This window comes from Cyphellophora europaea (assembly GCF_000365145.1).
Source record: "Cyphellophora europaea CBS 101466 unplaced genomic scaffold supercont1.6, whole genome shotgun sequence".
NCBI lineage: Eukaryota > Fungi > Ascomycota > Eurotiomycetes > Chaetothyriales > Cyphellophoraceae > Cyphellophora > Cyphellophora europaea.
The window spans coordinates 377,039-391,499 of NW_008481812.1; the positions used below are offsets into that span (position 1 = coordinate 377,039).

Sequence of the window (14,461 nt, forward strand, 5' to 3'; positions counted from 1 at the left end):
TCACATGCTCTCTGAAACACAGCCCTCAACTTTACCTGCACCCTGTTCTTTTTCGGGGTCTTTGTGGCGCCTTGCTAATGATTGGGTGATTCTCCGCCACAGTGGCAGCCTTGCCAAGTAGGAGATCTGAGCCTTGCAGCTTTGTTTACTTCCGTGCTCTCCAACTTCCCCAAAACATTTGACTTGCCCGTCCTCGACCCATCAATTAACAGTATTCGCCTCCGGTAACATCGACAGTAGAGCACGATGCCTGACACTGCTGCCTTCGACAGGGGCACATATCAGAGCAATTACAGCAGCCTTCACTCCATCGACGCGTACATCGGACGCCAACAAGTCATGTACACCCCTGGTTCCTCCCCACCCGTCAACCGCAAAAAGAGCGGCTCTCGGTTCAAGGCCAAACAGACGACTGTTTCCCAATCGTTCATGATGCCGTCAAACATTCCGAACTCATCGCAGATTCTTCCTGAGCGTGGCACGTTACGCGATGTCCATGTCCACTACAACATCCCACCCGACGAGAAGCAGATCGTGGCGTCTCTTCGCGCACTGCAAGACCAACTTGACCGTGCTCTTGTCCAGATTGCCGACCTCACAAAGGAACGCGATGATGCAATTCATGAGCTAAGCCGCATGCGCGAGTCCCACAAGAAAAGAGCATCGTTTGCTAAACAGTCCGAGGAGGAGGAGGAGCACTCTACGATCGAGGAGGAGCTGTTCGACCTAAGCCGAGTCGAGGGTTCGCCACGCATGTCACTTTCACGGCAACACAAATCTACCGCCAGATCTGCGAACAAGACCTCGACCGATAATGAGGCACGCTTAATCTCTACCGTGCCGGCAAAGCGTGTTGCATCAATGTCTCCAGAAATCGAGAAACGCGTCGGCAATCATGCTTCGACATCCCGCGATCACCGGGCGTCCAAAAAGGCCATGATCCAGGACACCGAGGAGAGCATTGTTGACAATACTGCCGCGTCTAATATCTCGCGTCGCCGCCGGCCTTCTCTTGACGACAATATGACCTCCGCTTACATCATCCCCGACATCACACTCGCTCTCAAGCAGCAACAGCAACAGCAAGCTCAAGAGAAGAAGCGCCGAGCGTCCCAACCACAACTCTCCGAGAAAGCGCAGTCTGTCCTCCACGATCACGACCCACAGCACATCGCCTCATGCGCGGTCTGCCAGCGTCTCACTGGCTCCAAGAAATCTACCCGGGCTACCTCTCAACCTGTACCAAAAACCACCACTTCTGCCGGTAAGACCGGTGACTACACAGCCCAAGTGACTGCCCTTATGAAAGACATCGCGCTCGACGAGCCTACTGCTCGCCCCAAGATCCCGCCCGCGCACGCTCTCGCGCACCTTAAGAAGTTGCTCAACGACCAGTACCATGTGGCGAAGCTGAAGCACGGTGAAGCTTGGGAGAAATATGACGAGATCGAGGCGCCGAAGAGCAGTAAGAAACACAACGCGGTGGCAGAGGAAATGTCCTACTGGAGTCGCAAAATGGAGGAGTGCAGAGTCAATCTCGATCAATTGCGAGATGTAGAGGAGGGGATGCGGGAGTAAGCTACTGTCTGCCCGACGATGGTCGATGCATGATATGCAGCAAGGGGCCAGTGAATTTGTGTTTATCCAGTGGGCCGGCTGGCAACAGACGATTGCATTCAAAAACGGTGTTTAGGACTGGAAATGGTTGCCGATTTGAGCGCGTGGCGTGTGCACATTAGGTGTATTATCATGGCGCCGGCGTACCAAGTGCCATTACGTGCATACCACTGGCCTCGCTCAAGAAGTCGGTTTGCGCCCTTACCTGACCACGGCAAATCTGACGAAGCTTCACATCAGCACCTCTTTTCTTTCTACTCCCGCCTCTCATGTCTGTCCACCATTTGCCTTCATGCCTTGACACTTTACAAGATCATAAGCCTCAAGCGAGCCTTGCGTAGATGTACAGGGTGAAACGAATCCCCATGTCCATCGAAAACATGCGGACACAGCGTCAGAGAGCCCTGGGAAATTTTTGAACTACTAAGATTCTTGCTCTTGGAATGCGTCGAGTGACCACACCTCCCATGGTCAAGGGTGAGGATGGTCGTGCCTTTGCTGTTTGGAGACGCTCCGTGGGTTTGGGTCTTTCACAGGCTTCAAGAGGGTCGACTCTTCTCTCCGGAACAAGAGATAAGGAAGGAGAAGCATTGTTCAATGAGGGGCTCGCATTTGGGGATCTCATGGAGAAGAGAACGAAGGAAAGAGGATTACCGCATCAACCGCGCGGCCTTGAAGCGACTGACGCGCTTCACTTCGCCGGTCTCTGGATCCTCCAGCACGCTGTTGCCGAGCATTTCTTCCATCTCCTCGTCTTCTTCTGCGGTGCTGCGAACGAAGCCGCCCTGCGCGTGAATGCGCCGGTTGCGGAGCTTGTGGTAGTCCATGGCGATTTCACGGCGGTGCATCTCGTCGTCGATGTCGGCTGGATGAGGGGCTAGGGTGGACGTGGGGGTGGCGCGTTCGAACACAGTGGGTGCAACGAGAGGGCGATCCTCTTGGTTGAGAGCTAGACCAGATGGGTGAGGCTGTGCTTGTTGGTTGTTCTTCTTTGTGGAAGCCGCCGACTTCGGAAGCTGGGAAGAGGTGGTGGAGGTCTGAGCAGGCGGAGAGGCACCAGCAGCTTCTCGGGCGGCTTTGAAATGTGATGTCTTCTTGGTAGGTGCTGGAGCAGGCGGTGCCGGCGGCTCACTATCGGCAGGTTCGGAGCGTTCGATGACCGCTTCACCCACTGGGTTGATGGCAGACTTCGTTGGCGGCGCTTCCTCAGCTTTGCGATGGGATGGCGCTTCTTTGGCGATATCGAGATTTTCAGCGAAGGCGACACTTTTCTTCTTGGCCTTTTCTCCTTTCCTGTCAAGTTTCGATACAGCTGTGTACTGAGACGAAACAGCTTCCTCGCGGGCAATTGCCGCTTTGCGTGCTGCTTCTGCCGCAGGCGGACGATTCAGAGCCTCCTGGATATGCGAAGGCAGCTCGGGAGTCGGTCCAAGATTCTTTAGATCAGTTAAGCCGAGTTTCTTCTCGAGCTCTTCCATTTTTTGCTTGTACTTCTCCGAGATAACTGGCGCTCTGACACGGCCAAACTCATCCTCAGACGCATCCTCGTCATCGTCATCCTCGAAATCAGAGTCCATTACGAGGCCGACATCTTCATCCTCGTCATATGAGACATCTGAGGCGTTCTCCTGCAGGTCCAACTCCGCAACAATAGCACCAACCTCATCGAGTCCATACTCAAGCATCTCGCGGCGTAATTTGGCCTCTTCTGCCGTATCTCGAATGTTGACAGGAATAGGATTTTCGCCAGGTACGGGTACTGTGACTGGCATATCTTTTCGCTGCAGCTCTTCATCAGCGCTGCTACTGTCATCATCCATTTCATTGACGTCCGGAAGGCTCGGCTTGATCAAAGAGGCTTTGGAGCTACTGGCGACCGTAGCGTTGGTGCTTTGTGGCTCATCGGACACCTCCAATTTGCCATCCTTGGTCTTCAAGCCTTCAACGCCAGCTTTCTCCAGCACGTCTGCAAGAGCCGAAGTCTCCTCACCCGGTCTCTCTACCTTGCTGGACACCACATTTCCTGAGTCGTCCAGCTCTTCGGTGATTTCGGTAAGTGGCAGTCCAGCGTCTTCCCTCAGCTCCGGATCCTCAACAAGGAGCAAGGCGTTGAGCTTCTTCTCATCTGCTAGTATCTGCTTCCGTATCGTATCAGCATTCCTGGAGACATAGTCAACTCGTTTCGACAGCAGGCTCGCCAGTTGTCGCGGAGACCGGTCGCCATTTTTGGCATCCCTCATCAGGCTTTGCAAATCATCCTCGTCGACGACGACGGATTTGAAGTCTCGCGCAGCTTGGAGGCATTCTTCTTTTGAACTTGTGTCGGGGAGCAGCTCGAACTCTTCTCTCAGACCCTCGTAATCGAGCTCAAGATTCTGCCAGTGGCGAAGGGATTCTCGGAGTCGGGCTACGCTCTCCTCTAATGCCAGTCGCTGTGTCTCAACTCTTACGAGTACCGCTGGATCCATAGCCAAGATCGGTGTAATATGCTGGAAGGTCGTGAGAATGGTAAGTGACACAGGAGGAAGAAAACCGGCCTGGCAGCAGATCTTTACAAGCGCCAAGAAACAGACAGGTAGCCTTGCAGGTGTCGGTAGCCTTGCCCCTCAACGATCCACTGGCCACGCTCATCACGCAATCAAACCGGTTGCCTTCTTTACTAACCTCGGCCTCCCTTGTGCCTGTTTCAACTTTCTAATGATCGCAACCCCGTGGTTTCTGAAATCCTTCGACACTCTTCAGAGCGACCATGGCTCCGATTGTGGAAAAGCCAGATCAGTGTCCGGTTTGCAAGAGTGACCAGATCACAAACCCGGACATCAGATTCAAGATCAACACAAAATGCTATCACCGCATCTGTGAGAGCTGTATCGATCGACATTACCGTGACTCTGGCGCAAAGAATTGTCCCGTTTACGGTTGTGATAAGATACTCTGGAAGCGCGATTGGAGAACACAGACGTTCGAAGACCTGAGAGTCGAGCGCGAGGTTGAAATCAGGAAGCGAGTCGAACGAATGTAAGTATGCTCAGGTCTTTCTTGCACATCCACTGATTCTTCAGCTTAAATCGTGACGAGAATGAATTTGAATCTGCTCGGGCATACAACGATTTCCTTGAACTCAGAGAGACTCTAGCAATGAATCTGGTTCTTAACATGGACATCAACGCCACCAACCGCAAGCTTAGGGACTACCAGAAGGCAAATGGCATCAAAGTCGACAAGAATATTGAAGACGCCAAATCGAAAGCCGCCCTCAAGAAGGCCCGCGAAGAAGGATCCGCGGACCCCAGCGGCCTGATTCAAGGTCTCAAGAAGATCGTGGCACCCCCGCCCGTGGCCGAGTATGATCCATTCGAGGACTTACCCAAATCATACGATTATTTCATGCTCAAGGAAGAGTATCAAGATGTCTGGAAGCCAGGCAAACAGAGTGTCGCCCTGCGGGCTGGCGGCTATGACTTCATGGTAAGTGTCCTGCTGAGTGGCGAGACTTTCATTCGATATGCTGACAACGCTACAGGAGCGTGTGGAAGAGTCACTCCTGTCCGCATTTGCAGGACTAGGTGTGTTCCTGGAAGACGAAAAGGCAGAGCCCAACCCCACATTTCCCAGATCTAAACTGCCTGCAGCCGCGAAAGCGGTGGACGATGTATTTTAAAGGCGCATCGCGGCGAGGGTATCCAACGAATCAACACCACTACTTCGAGATCATGATAGCAGAATTGCGCCCTTCCGAGATGCCTAAACCCAAAAAAGAAGGCCTCGGACTTCTTTTCGACTCCAAGCCTTGCCAATCTTCCCCGCGACTCCAAACCCGGCAAAGCGGCACCTCGATTGCCAGCACCATGCATAGCTTGACGCTGTGCTTGGGGATTTTTGCCGTGGCGTATATACAACTTACAAACCGCCCTCGTCGGGGTTCTCCTCTTTTGATTCAAAAGCTGGTTTTGTGGCCACGGCGGCAAGATTTATGAGCCACAACTCTAGCGACATGGATCCCAGCAAATTGGAGAAGTCGACACCTTCGAACGACGACAACGCGTATGACATTCTTACCCGTTATCCAACAGAGCAGCAGCATCCCACCGAGGAAGATTTTGTGCAGCCAACGGGCTGCGGCAAGAATGCTGCGCTGCAGCACACGGTCAGCAACGCTCTAAGCAGAACGTACTCTCGGATCACCAACCGAGATATCATCGATCCGGGTCCGGCACCTGATGGTGGCGTCAAAGGATGGACCCAAGTCGCCATGGCGTGGCTCGTCTGTATCACGACCTGGGGCTATGTGAACTCGTTTGGAGTCTTCAGTAAGCTCCCCTGCAAAATTGGCGCAGAGGCGAACGTCGATTGGTGTCCTATCCCAGAGTGGCTCTCGTCGTCTTCCCATAGTTTCGACATGAATCTTCCACAGGTTTACTGACATCTGCTACCGACACGTACTATAGAGAGACCCTGGGCGAAACAGCGTCGACTATCTCTTGGGTAGGCTCTGTCCAGCTATGGATAATATTCGTTGTCAGCGTCTTCTCTGGCCGTGCTCTTGACGCTGGACTATTTCTGCCGACCCTTTTTGTTGGCTCGGTGATCCAAGTGATCGGAATCTTCACCAACAGCCTGTGCACGGAGTTCTGGCAGCTTGTACTTGCCCAGGGTCTATGTACTGGACTAGGGAGCGGTATCATATTCTGCCCTGCAATGGGCATAGTCACGACTTATTTCGAGAAGAAACGTGGACTTGCTGTTGCCATTGTTAGTACTGGGAACAGCGTCGGTGGTGCTGTCTACCCCTTAGTTGTTCGAAGTTTGCTGCCCCAGATCGGCTTCGCGTGGACTGTGCGTGTGCTCGGTTTCATCAATGTGGCCTGTCTCGCTTGTGCCCTGGCATTCATGCGTCCACGACTTCCGCCGCGCAAAGCAGGTCCGCTCATTGAGTGGCAGGCTTTCCGCGAAGTGCCTTACACCTGCATGGTCTGCGGTATGTCTCTGGTGTTTGGCGGACTGTTCTTCACCTATTACTACGTATGTACTCATCTCAGTACTTATCACTGGGGTATTTTGCTTACAAATCGCAGCTCGGTTCTTATGGGCGGGATGTCATAGGTATGTCGTATGAGGAATCTACAAACCTGGTCGCAATCTTCAACGGGGTCGGCATTCCTGTGCGTTTACTTACAGGGTGGGTGGTTGACAAGTACGTTGGACCCCTCAACGGCATGGTACCACTCCTATTCTTCAATGGAATCTTCGCCTTTGCTTGGATCGCCGTCAAGTCACGCACCGGTCTCTATATCTTTGCCTCATTGAATGGCCTCTCGGCGGGCGCCTTTCAGTGCCTGTTCCCCACGACACTCACGAGCTTGAACAAGGACCTCTCCAAGAATGGTGTGAGATTGGGGATGGCATTTAGCATCTTCAGCTTTAGTGGCCTGACTGGTCCACCGATTGGAGGAGCTTTAATACAAACGAATGGTGGCGGGAAAGAAGGGTATATGTCAGCACAGCTTGGAGTTGGGTTGGCGACCATGTTGGGCACGAGCTTGATGGTTGCTGCTAGAGTCTACAAGGCGGGCTGGAGGTGGGATATAAAGTGCTGATAGACCAAAGGGTGGTCCAGCACGAGATGTCCTCGCAACATCGATCTCCTTCGTGCGCATGCCTATCGTATCTTGCCATCAATATTTGCCCAATGTTGCACATCTCACTCTGTAGCTGTCAAGCGTTGACCTGTTCTGACAATGGCCCGCTCGCGTCTCAACCATCCCCATTGCCTACACTGCTTAGTCACCCGAATTTGCCAAGGAGTGAAATCTTGGCGTGTGCGCGCCGCAAAGTTGGTCGACCGCAGGCAGACTTCATCGAGTCGCGAACTTTTGTCTCCCGGTTGTTCAGAACACACAGACGCGATGCCGGGTCCCACAAACACGCTCCTCATTGAGGGGTCGTTCTTCGAGCTCGCCGGCGAACTTGCCCAATTTCTCGATGGCGTCTTGAAGCCCGAAGAAGGCAGTGGGGTACAAGTCGAGGTCAAGTCTGTCCTTGAACAGATCCAGCAAATCGAGCAAGCAGAGGATCCTCAGTCAGTCGACCAGGCCAAGCTGGAAGAGTTGAAGAATGATGCTCTGAAGAAGATCGTCACAAGGGCCTCTGCGCTCAATAATGCTCCAGAGAAAGGTACGCTGCGGATGGCTGTAGCCAGGCCTGTATACTGAACTGACCGTGCCCAGAATTCACTGCCGCCTACAACCTCCTCATAAGCCTATGCGCGCAGTCATCAATGCGGGATCAGCTCCTCGCGAGAATGTGCCAGTACCTCGAACAGCCCATCACATCCTCAACGAGCCACGCCGGTGCACTTGCAATTGCGACTCTCACCACTATCTTCAACGTTCTCCCGCCCGACAGCGAGTCGCGCTACCACGTGTTCCTAGCCATTGTCAAAGTCATCCGTGCAAGATCTTCACAACAAGCTTTTGACGCTCTCGTTCCCCAGCTCGAATCCAACATCAACGATTGGACATCTGCATGGCAACTCGATGACGAAGACGTCCGAAATCTGTACACAGCGGTTGCTGACGTCGCATCAGCATCTGGCGACTCAGATCTCTCTTACAAGTACAACCTCCGCGCTCTGGAAACTGTGCCACCTTCCTCCGCTTCCGAGACCGAAGCCCACGACCTGGCGAAGAAAGTTCTCACCCAAGCCCTCGCGAACCCTTCCGTTACCGACTTTACCCCCCTCACTGCCTCCGACGCCATCCAGGCATTGCGAAAGACCGATTCTGCGCTTTTCGATTTGCTCGAAGTCTTTTCCTCCGATGACTATTCGGCTTTCGTCGACTTCCTCGAGACCAATGAGCTCTCTTCGCTGGGCTTTCCCGAGTCGGCAGGTGGGATCCTCAGCAAGAAGATCCGCCTTCTCACACTCGCCTCTATCGCCGCATCAACACCCACACGGTCCGTTCCATACTCGACAATATCTTCTGCCCTGCAAATACCTGCGGAAGATGTTGAGATGTGGGTCATCGATACCATTAGAGCCGGTTTGGTAGAAGGCAAGCTTTCTCAGCTCCGTCAGGAGTTCTCAGTGCAGCGTGCGACTTACAGAGTGTTCGGTGAGAAGCAGTGGGCGGAGATCCAGGGACGCCTCATGGTGTGGCGAAGAAGTTTGGAGAGCGTGCTGCAGGTGGTGAGGAGTGAGCGGGAGCGTTTCCTCAGGGAAGGGCCGGGCAACTACGAGGAGCAAGGCGGTCAGCGAAACGGGTGGCAGAATGAAGGTGGACAGAGACGGCAGGGTGGTCGGCGGAATCAGCGCGACGGCCAGCAGAGAGACCAGCAGCCCAGAGAAGTTGACGTGGGCGGTGAATAGACGAATAATGGCATGTTCTGTCTGGGCGCGGCGTCCGTCCACGGCGCCAGTATGGTTATGAAGCATGGCTTATCATGAGCAGAGCATTTTCGATCGTGCTTGGCTGGCTAGATGCGCCTAGGACCAAGTCACATACCCAATTCAAGGAGACCTACTCTTGTTCTCTCATCGATCATCAGACTCTGGCCGCAGAAGTGGCCATCATGTCGCTCATGCATGACAGCGCAGGTCAACGTGGTGCTTGGTCTCATGCGCCGAAGGGGAAAGAGTGTTCGCTACGACTTCGTGTCCTCATATTAATACTACCAAGGGCGATTATGGTGCAAATGTCCATAGTGTTATGGAGTACAGACTCCCCTTTTCGCAATTTGCCGCTCGAAGCCTGCCTGGATTTAATTCCACATTCAGCTGATCACGTTGAATCATGTATACTCGACGCCTGCATGCGCGAGACTGAAGCGCATATTCCATTCAAGACTACGTTGCACGGGTGCAGAGCAGCGCCTTGACTGTCTTCACAGAGCATACGAGGGCGGATGTTTGGTTATGCACCGCTTGCTTGAGGCTTATGATAAAGAGGTTCAATATGTCTCCCTGTCGTTCAAGACCCGGCTCGAGGCAAGAGCAAGGACGGTGAATAGAAGGGTGTGAGGGTTAGGGTTCAACCACCTTCTCTCGTCTTCGCTGAGCGAATAAATCGCCTTTCTCTTTGTCAAGCAATGAGTTTCAGCTTCACACATAGGTGCTTCCACGCATCCACGCATCCACGATACAACGGCGAGAGTTTTGGTCTCATCGAGCTTCGGCTGTGCCTGTGCTTCGCTAACAACCCACCGGCTTGCAAAAGTCAAAAGCAGTTTCCATTATCGTGCTTAATCTACCCACGCACGAGTCACCTAGCTGCTGCAAAACAGGAAACAGGTAAGCGAAAACTCCCCACACAACTCAACACGATGAGGTTCGTCTTGGCCATCGCCGTCCTGCCGGTTAGGCCAATAGCGGTCATCACCTTGCCCATTGCAGCCTAGGGTGGCTGTGCGCACAGCTTTGACGATTAGATCTGCACGTAACTTCAACTTCTGGGAGCTTGTATCTATGAGGCATTTATCATTCGACGGTGGCTCTGCCTCAAGCTTGCTCCCGCACCGCTAACCTCCAAATTACCCGCGTACCTGGCGCACACCTGGCGCACGGTCCTCATCCGTCAGGGCGCATGCTCCATAGTATCTACACGTCTGACTCGGGAAGCGAACCAGCAGCATGTTTCCCCCAAGCGAGGCGCAGCAGCTGAGAGGTGTGGACAGCACATGCCCGCGAATATGCTAATTACCTGCGAACTTTGTCCACATCGCATCGGTGTATATCGCTCAACTCCACCATAACAGTGCCAGTCTAACGCGGTAGACGCACGGGGCACTGTCACATCGTCCAAGAGTGGCTATCGTGCCTCTTGGACACGTGCATTGACTGCCTCACGCCCCTCTTTACCATAAATCCAGCAGCAACCCTCAAGCATTGAGCACCTCTCTTTTTCTACCTGCTCCTGTTCGTTCCTCAGTCGTCTCGTGCTAGCAGCCTCCGCGCCCCTGGTCTAACCGCCTCTGCCCTCCTTTTTTCCTTCCTCCCCTGATCATAGCTACTATGAGTGGTGGATCTGACCTCCCTCCTGCGATCGCTGCGAAGCGCAAAATCCGCTATGCAGAGGACGACATTGAGGCGGCTCCGGACGGGGTCGTCAACAACATTCCCTGGTCCAACTTGCCAAAGCTCAAACGACATGGCTCGGCCAACTCCATACGCAGCGAGCGCTCAATGAGCCGCTCAATCGATCCAGCTCTGGCGCTGCCTGCTGTATACCGTACTGTTAGCTTCAACATCACAACCACGCAGGAGCGTAATGCCGAAGCTTCGAAAGAAGCCAAGCAGAAGACTGGAGATGGTAGGCAGCGTCCTTCACTAGGCAGTGTTGTAACTAACTGGGCGCAGATTTTGCCGACGCTGAATGGCACATTCTCGACCACGTCAGCATATACAAGAAATTGCAGTCTGATCCCGGATGTGGTCTGAACACGGCGCAGGTCGCGGGAAAACAGGCCACGTACGGGCGTAATGTACCTAGCAAACCGCCTTCACAGCTACCACGCAAGATATTCGGCTACTTCTTCGGAGGTTTTGGGTCCATTCTGTTCGTGGGCGCCGTCCTGGTCTTCATCGCCTGGAAGCCGCTTGGACAGCCTCCACAAGTCGCAAATCTGGCTCTTGCCATTGTTCTTGTTGGAGTCTGGGTCATACAGGCTGTCTTCAATGCGTGGCAAGACTTTTCATCGTCGCGGGTCATGAACAGCATCACTGGCATGCTTCCTGAAGACTGTCACGTTCTGCGCAATGGTGAGCAACGTATGCTCTCAGCGGCCGAGGTGGTCCCTGGCGATATCCTATACTTCAAGGCTGGTTCAAAACTGCCTGCCGACATACGCTTTATCCAGACATCTTCTGATGCCAAGTTTGACCGCAGTATCTTGACGGGCGAGTCTGCGCCTGTTCCTGCGGTGACTGAGTCGTCTGAATCAAATTACTTGGAGACAAGGTGCATCGGTATGCAAGGCACGCATTGCACATCAGGCTCGGGCACTGGCATCGTTGTGGTAAGTCCATCGATTCGTGCCTTGCAAACTTGTTCTAATGACTGCAGGCCACCGCCGACCAAACTGTTTTCGGTCACATCGCGAAGCTCACTTCGACGCCATCTACAGAACGCACCCCCCTTCAAAAGGAGATCCTGCGCTTCGTGTTCATTATTGTGTCGTTAATGATTCTGATGAACATAATCATCATCGCTGTTTGGGCCGGTTACATCCGCAAGACCTACCCCGATTATATGCCTCCCAATCTATTGATTGTCAACATCGTCAGTGTCGCCATTGCCTTTGTGCCCGAAGGGCTACCTGTGGCAATCACAGCTTCTTTGACCATTGTGGCCAACTCCATGAGGAAACACAACGTTCTCTGCAAAAGTTTGAAGACGGTTGAAACGCTTGGATCAGTCTCAGTCCTACTATCAGATAAGACTGGTACACTCACCAAAGGCCAGATGATCGCGACTGACTGCCTTATTGGGTTTCACTCCATGAGTGTCGACGAAGCTGAGCGTGAACTTCTGGAAAGCAGGGATACGGACACCTCCCGCCCAAAGACCAAATCCGTTGGGCTTTCCCAATTGCAAGTAGCCGCCGCGGTCAACAACGCCGCCGAGTTCGATCCGACCACACTCCATCTGCCTCTCGCCGACCGCAAAGTCATCGGCGATGCCACGGATACTGCAATTCTGCGATTGTCAGAGAAGCTTGGCTCACACTCGAAAGCTAGAGTTTCCTGGAAGACACGTTACGACCTTGCCTTCAACTCCAAAAATAAGTTCGCCCTCCGTGTGGCTTCCGCGGTCGACCGCGAGGCTGTCAATAGCGCCATGAGCATCGATGAGGGCAAGACCTTCAACACCGAGAAAGATGTGCTTCTTCTCATCAAAGGCGCTCCGGACATACTCATGAGCCGATGCACAGGCTTTGTGGGCCAATTCGGCGAAGTCCACACTATTGACAACGACTTTAGGAAGCATCTTGAGAAGTTCAAGGACGGTTGGTCTTCTGAAGGCAAGCGTGTGCTCCTCCTTGCACGCAAAATCGTCCACGGTAGTGATCTATCTGCCAATCCGGCTGATGGCGACTTCGAAGATGAGGCCCTCAAGCATGCCAGTAGTGACCTGACGTTGATTGGCCTTGCCGGCATCGTTGATCCCCCACGGGATGAGATCCCCGAAGTTGTTGCGACGCTCCGTCGCGCAGGCATCAAAATTCACATGGTCACTGGAGACTTCCGGCTCACAGCTCAAGCCATCGCCCGCACCTGTGGCATCTTAGCCCACAACGAAAAGGTCGACACGGTTGGAGAACTCCCCCGCGCACCCACTCCTACCATTCCCGGTCTCGAGAACGTTCCACTTTCGAAGGAATTGGGCAAGTCTCTCATCGTCTCCGGCTCCGAGATCATGGGGCTGTCCGAACATCAATGGGACCTCATTACCGCCTACCCAGCCGTCGTCTTCGCACGCACTACGCCCGACCAAAAGCTGCTGATCACGCGCTCCTTTCGCCGCCGCGGCTACGTCGTCGGCATGACAGGCGACGGCGTTAACGACGCTCCCTCGCTACGCGAAGCCGACATCGGTATCTGCCCCGTGACGGCATCGGACATCGCCATTGCCGCCTCCGACATGGTGCTCATGGACTCATTTGCCAGCATCATTATCGCGGTCGAGCGAGGCCGCACCGTATTCGACAACCTCAAGAAAACCATCGCCTACCTCTTGCCGGCCGGCAGCTTCTCCGAGTTCTGGCCCGTCATGACATCCGTCATCTTCGGCCTGCCTCAGATCCTGTCGAGCTTTCTCATGATCGTCATCTGCTGCTTCACCGACTGCGCGGCCGCGACGGCGCTGGCCTACGAGGAGCCCGAGGCAGACGTCATGCTGCGCAAGCCGCGCGACGTCAAGAAAGACAAGCTCGTCGACTGGCGCCTGCTGCTGCAGTCGTACGGCTTCATCGGGATCATCGAGACGACCACCTCCTTCGCCATGAGTTTCTGGTACCTGCAACGCCAGGGCATTCCTTTCTCCTCCCTGTGGTTCTCGTTCGGTGACTACGTCACGCCCGCAGGCCACGACGCCGCCTATATCACCCACCACCTCTCCGTGGCATCGGCCATCTACTTTGTCAACCTCGTCGTCATGCAGTGGTTCAACCTGATGGGTCTGCGCACGCGCCGCACCAGCCTCTTCACGCAGCCGCCACTCCGCTTCCGCAAGGTTACCGCCGCCACCGCTCCCCACAGTGCGAGCTGGAACGGATCATGGCACGTCGAGGGAAATTGGTACCTGTTTCCCGCCATAGTGGTCGCGCTCGTCATGGTCTTCATCTTCTGCTACATTCCGGGATTGCAGGAGGTGGCGGTCAGTAATCCAATTCCGGGGGAGTACTGGGGGTTGGGTTTTGCGTGGGGGGTGTCGCTGTTGTCGATTGAGGAGGTGAGGAAGATGTTGGTGAGGCGCTCAAAGGGTGGTGGGTTTTGGGAGAAGATTGCGTGGTAGACAGAGTGGGGGTTTGGAAGATGGTGTGTTTGGGATCGTGTAGGGTCTTTTCAAGTGAACGAGCGTTGTACGAGCGGACCTAGAGGTGTAGAGAATGACTTGGTTACCGAGCCGAGTCCTGAGCTCGAGATTGATGTGGAAGAAGGTCGGAGCTGACCACGAATTAGGACCGAGTAGGCATGTGATTATACAATGTCCATTCGGGCTAGTCAACCGCTAATATCATGGTGTGCTGCAGACTATCGGCTTCCGTCCCTACCGCCACAGCGATCGTGTTCTGACTCTCCATCCAGGAGCTGACGGGCATCAGCCTCCGCGGCTCCGCCTTCGCC

The 14,461-nt window shown here is 54.1% G+C and overlaps 6 protein-coding genes across 6 annotated transcripts; 5 read left to right on the forward strand and 1 right to left on the reverse strand.

The window, feature by feature from the left end:
• Positions 1–246: 246 nt before the first annotated feature.
• On the forward strand, positions 247–1,578 carry HMPREF1541_06351 (uncharacterized protein; the record flags this gene model as incomplete). Its single annotated transcript, XM_008720684.1, has 1 exon — positions 247–1,578. One exon carries the CDS (start codon positions 247–249, stop codon positions 1,576–1,578), a length of 1,332 nt encoding a protein of 443 aa, XP_008718906.1.
• Positions 1,579–2,267: 689 nt separating this feature from the next.
• On the reverse strand, positions 2,268–4,085 carry HMPREF1541_06352 (uncharacterized protein; the record flags this gene model as incomplete). The annotated part of the gene is made up of 1 exon (XM_008720685.1): positions 2,268–4,085. One exon carries the CDS (start codon positions 4,083–4,085, stop codon positions 2,268–2,270), a length of 1,818 nt encoding a protein of 605 aa, XP_008718907.1.
• Positions 4,086–4,366: 281 nt separating this feature from the next.
• HMPREF1541_06353 (uncharacterized protein) lies at positions 4,367–5,278 on the forward strand (the record flags this gene model as incomplete). The annotated part of the gene is made up of 3 exons (XM_008720686.1): positions 4,367–4,635; positions 4,680–5,085; positions 5,141–5,278. The coding sequence occupies 3 exons, from the start codon at positions 4,367–4,369 to the stop codon at positions 5,276–5,278; spliced, it is 813 nt and encodes a 270-aa protein (XP_008718908.1).
• A 333-nt stretch (positions 5,279–5,611) lies between these two features.
• HMPREF1541_06354 (uncharacterized protein) lies at positions 5,612–7,214 on the forward strand (the record flags this gene model as incomplete). The annotated part of the gene is made up of 3 exons (XM_008720687.1): positions 5,612–5,927; positions 6,032–6,639; positions 6,693–7,214. The coding sequence occupies 3 exons, from the start codon at positions 5,612–5,614 to the stop codon at positions 7,212–7,214; spliced, it is 1,446 nt and encodes a 481-aa protein (XP_008718909.1).
• Positions 7,215–7,523: 309 nt separating this feature from the next.
• Positions 7,524–8,986, forward strand: HMPREF1541_06355 (uncharacterized protein; the record flags this gene model as incomplete). The annotated part of the gene is made up of 2 exons (XM_008720688.1): positions 7,524–7,791; positions 7,845–8,986. 2 exons carry the CDS (start codon positions 7,524–7,526, stop codon positions 8,984–8,986), a joined length of 1,410 nt encoding a protein of 469 aa, XP_008718910.1.
• A 1,641-nt stretch (positions 8,987–10,627) lies between these two features.
• Positions 10,628–14,129, forward strand: HMPREF1541_06356 (uncharacterized protein; the record flags this gene model as incomplete). The annotated part of the gene is made up of 4 exons (XM_008720689.1): positions 10,628–10,925; positions 10,973–11,631; positions 11,679–13,847; positions 13,905–14,129. 4 exons carry the CDS (start codon positions 10,628–10,630, stop codon positions 14,127–14,129), a joined length of 3,351 nt encoding a protein of 1,116 aa, XP_008718911.1.
• Positions 14,130–14,461: the final 332 nt, after the last annotated feature.